Source organism: Priapulus caudatus, unplaced genomic scaffold (assembly GCF_000485595.1).
Source record: "Priapulus caudatus unplaced genomic scaffold, Priapulus_caudatus-5.0.1 Scaffold3536, whole genome shotgun sequence".
In the NCBI taxonomy this organism is placed as follows: domain Eukaryota; kingdom Metazoa; phylum Priapulida; class Priapulimorpha; order Priapulimorphida; family Priapulidae; genus Priapulus; species Priapulus caudatus.
In genome coordinates this window covers 1-3717 of record NW_014580597.1, presented here as the reverse complement: position 1 = coordinate 3717, position 3717 = coordinate 1, and the positions used below count along the sequence as shown (strand labels likewise).

General features: G+C 44.8%; 1 protein-coding gene across 1 annotated transcript in view; it reads left to right on the top strand.

The window, feature by feature from the left end:
• LOC106819488 (FERM domain-containing protein 7-like) overlaps nucleotides 1–3156 on the top strand; it is a gene marked incomplete at its 3' end in the record, with an annotated part of 4746 nt that extends 1590 nt beyond the window's left edge. Inside the window, exons 2-4 of the mRNA XM_014824110.1 lie at nucleotides 33–188; nucleotides 868–1028; nucleotides 3078–3156. Coding sequence (XP_014679596.1) covers nucleotides 33–188; nucleotides 868–1028; nucleotides 3078–3156 — 396 coding nt within the window. The remainder of the gene's footprint in view (nucleotides 1–32; nucleotides 189–867; nucleotides 1029–3077) is intronic.
• Between the last annotated feature and the right edge of the window lie 561 nt (nucleotides 3157–3717).

Below are 3717 nucleotides of genomic sequence, written 5' to 3'. Positions count from 1 at the left end.
GTGTGCGTGACCTCTGACCTCCATTGTTGCAGGACCACGAGAGCGTGGGGCTCAACGTTGCCGTCGCGCACTACGGCATCATCGTCTTTCAGAACCTGACGAAGATCAACACGTTCTCCTGGGCGAAGATCCGTAAGATCAGCTTCAAACGCAAGCGCTTCCTCATCAAGCTGCATCCGGAAAGCCAGGTACCGTCGACGTTGTTCGCAGGCCGCGATTGTTCTGTTGCTCACGTTGTTCGTAGTTCGTGATCGCTCTGTTGTTCACGTTGTTCGTAGTCCGCGATCGCTCTGTTGTTCACGTTGTTCGTAGTCCGCGATTGTTCTGTTGTTCACGTTGTTCGTAGTTCGCGATCGTTCTGTTGTTCACGTTGTTCATAGACCGCAATCGTGCTGTTGTTCACGTTGTCCATAGTCCGCAATCGTTCTGTTGTTTACGTTGTTCGTAGTCTGTGATCGTTCTGTTGTTTACGTTGTTTGCAGGCCGCGATCGTTCTGTTGTTCACGTGCTGCCAGATTCCTTTGTTCGCAGGCCTCGTCATTCCGTTGTTCAGAGGTTATGCTGTTCCATTGTTTACAGAACATGAGGTTTGGTTGTTTACGGAACATGAAGTTCCATTGTTTGCAGGCCTCCTCGGTTCATTGTTTGCTGCAACTATTGTTTTATTGTTCACAGGTTCTATAATTGTTCCATTGTTCACAGCCACCATTGTTCCATTGGTCACAGCCACCGTTGTTCCATTGTTTGTAGCCACCATTATTTTATTGTTCACAGGCCCTGTTGTTCTATTGTTCACAAGCGTTGCTGCCCCATTTTGGCAACATTTTGGGTTCCTTCACTCCTCCCATTTTTCTTCTTTATTCACAGCTCTACTACAAGGACACAGTCGACTTCTACTTTGATGACCGCACTCGCTGCAAGATCTTCTGGAAGAAGTGTGTCGAGCATCACGCGTTCTTCCGCTGCGCGACGATGGACAAGGTCGAGCGAAGAAAGAAGCACTTCCTCAGCAAGGGTTCCTCCTTCAGGTACGCGGCGGGGGGCCTTCCTCAGCAAGGGTTCCTCCTTCAGGTACGCGGCGGGGGGCCTTCTTCAGCAAGGGTTCTTCTTTCAGGTACCTCGCTGCCTTGCGTATCTCGCTGCCTTGTGTATCTGGCTGCCTTGTGTATCTCGCTGCCTTGTGTATCTCGCTGCCTTGTGTATCTCACTGCCTTGTGTATCTCGCTGCCTTGTGTATCTCACTGCCTTGTGTATCTCACTGCCTTGTGTATCTCGCTGCCTTGTGTATCTCGCTGCCTTGTGTATCTCGCTACCTTGTGTATCTCGCTGCCTTGTGTATCTCGCTGCCTTGTGTATCTCACTGCCTTGTGTATCTCTCTGCCTTGTGTATCTCACTGCCTTGTGTATCTCGCTGCCTTGTGTATCTCGCTGCCTTGTCGCTACCTTGTGTATCTCACTGCCTTGTGTATCTCGCTACCTTGTGTATCTTGCAGCCTTGTGTATCTCGCTACCTTGTGTATCTCGCTGCCTTGTATATCTCGCTGCCTTGTGTATCTCGCTGCCTTGTGTATCTCGCTACCTTGTGTATCTCGCTGCCTTGTGTATCTCACTGCCTTGTGTATCTCACTGCCTTGTATATCTGGCTGGTGAGTAATTGATGTGGTGTGTGGGGCATGCGTTGTCGTGTGTGCTTGCGCGAGAGAGAGGGGATATCTGATCATGATGAATCTGCATTGACTAGATGCTAGGCAATCAATATTAGGCAGCCGCTAGCCTTTGTTGTGCTTTTGGTCGCGCGTATCGGTAACTACCGTAGTGTCGTATTGTGTGCTAGAAAAACGACGAAATGCTAAAACTTTTGTAAAAAATCAGCCAATCGTTAGTGTTGCTCAATCGTTCCTTTTTTCTAAGTCTCAGTTTTTGTGAAAGTTTATTATTTTTCTTTAGTCTGAGTTTTCTGTATTGCTTTAACCAGGTTAGAAAATGTCCTTTTCTATGTAATAAGAATTGGGGAATTTATTCTGCGTGCATACTTTTTACTGTTTTATGCGAAAAAAAACACATATTTAACTTGTGATGCTTTACTAGCCAGACCTAGTGAGCATGCCATTTAATTTCCCAGGTGTCTCTCTGTTTGCCATGATGACATTGCATTTATTGAAACATGAAACGATTTTGCTTGTTCCACGCAGCATTGTCGAACTGATAGATACATGCTTCCTCTGTGCCCCTCTGCCCCTCTCTCTCTCTGGGTCTCCCCTAGCGTTTCACACAATGTTTGCTGATGAACATGGAGGCTAAGCTCATCTTTTTGCACAAACATGGCCGCTTAGCAGACATTCTAATTGTCTTTTTGCACAAACATGGCCGCTTAGCAGACATTCGAATTGTCTTTTTGCACAAACATGACCGCTTAGCAGACATTCTAATTGTCTTTTTGCACAAACATGACCGCTTAGCAGACATTCTAATTGTCTTTTTGCAGAAACATGACCGCTTAGCAGACATTCCAATTGTCTTTTTGCACAAACATGACCGCTTAGCAGACATTCGAATTGTCATTTTGCACAAAAATGGCCACTTAGCAGACATTCGAATTGTCTTTTTGCAGAAACATGACCGCACAAAAATGACCGCTTCGCAGACATTCGAATTGTCTTTTTGCACAAACATGACCGCTTAGCAGACATTCCAATTGTCTTTTTGCAGAAACATGACCGCTTAGCAGACATTCGAATTGTCTTTTTGCATAAACATGACCACTTAGCAGACATTCTAATTGTCTTTTTGCACAAACATGACCGCTTAGCAGACATTCTAATTGTCTTTTTGCATAAACATGACCACTTAGCAGACATTCTAATTGTCTTTTTGCATAAACATGACCACTTAGCAGACATTCTAATTGTCTTTTTGCATAAACATGACCACTTAGCAGACGTTCTAATTGTCTTTTTGCACAAACATGACCGCTTAGCAGACATTCTAATTGTCTTTTTGCACAAACATGGCCGCTTAGTGGACACTCGTGTTTTTGCTCAAACATGGCCGCTGATTGGAGGCTCGTGTGTTTTCAGGTACAGCGGGAGAACGTTGAAGGAGATGGTGGATCACGTGAGGCAGGCCTACGTGAAGCGGCAGACGCTCAAGCGGTTCGTATGCACACTCTACCTCTTACTCTTCCTCTTTACCTTCAACTTCCTCTTCCTTTTCCTTTTCCTCTTGCTTTCCCTCTTCTACTTCCTCTTCTTTTTCCTTTTCCTCTTGCTTTCCCTCTTCTACTTCCTCTTAATTTTCTTTTTCCTCTCAGTGAGAAAGCCAGACTGACCTTGTAAGCTGACATGATGAAAACGTTGACATTAAAATCTGCAGTATCTTCTTCATTAAAATGTCTTCAACCTCTTATTCGAAGTTGACTGTGTTGACATCATTGATGTTAACGATGTTGAAATTAACATTTGCTGTTGCCTTTGATCCTGACATTACATTAATATGTAATATTGTATTTAATATAATAATTACGTTATAGTATAATTTGAGAACTAACAACCTAGTGAGTGTGTGAGAGAGAGAGGAAGAGAGAGAGAGAGAAAGAGAGAGAGAGAGAGAGAGAGAGAGAGACGAGAGAGAGAGAGAGAGAGAGAGAGAGAGAGAGAGAGAGAGAGAGAGAGAGAGAGAGAGAGAGAGAGAGAGAGAGAGAAGGAGAGAGGGGAGGAC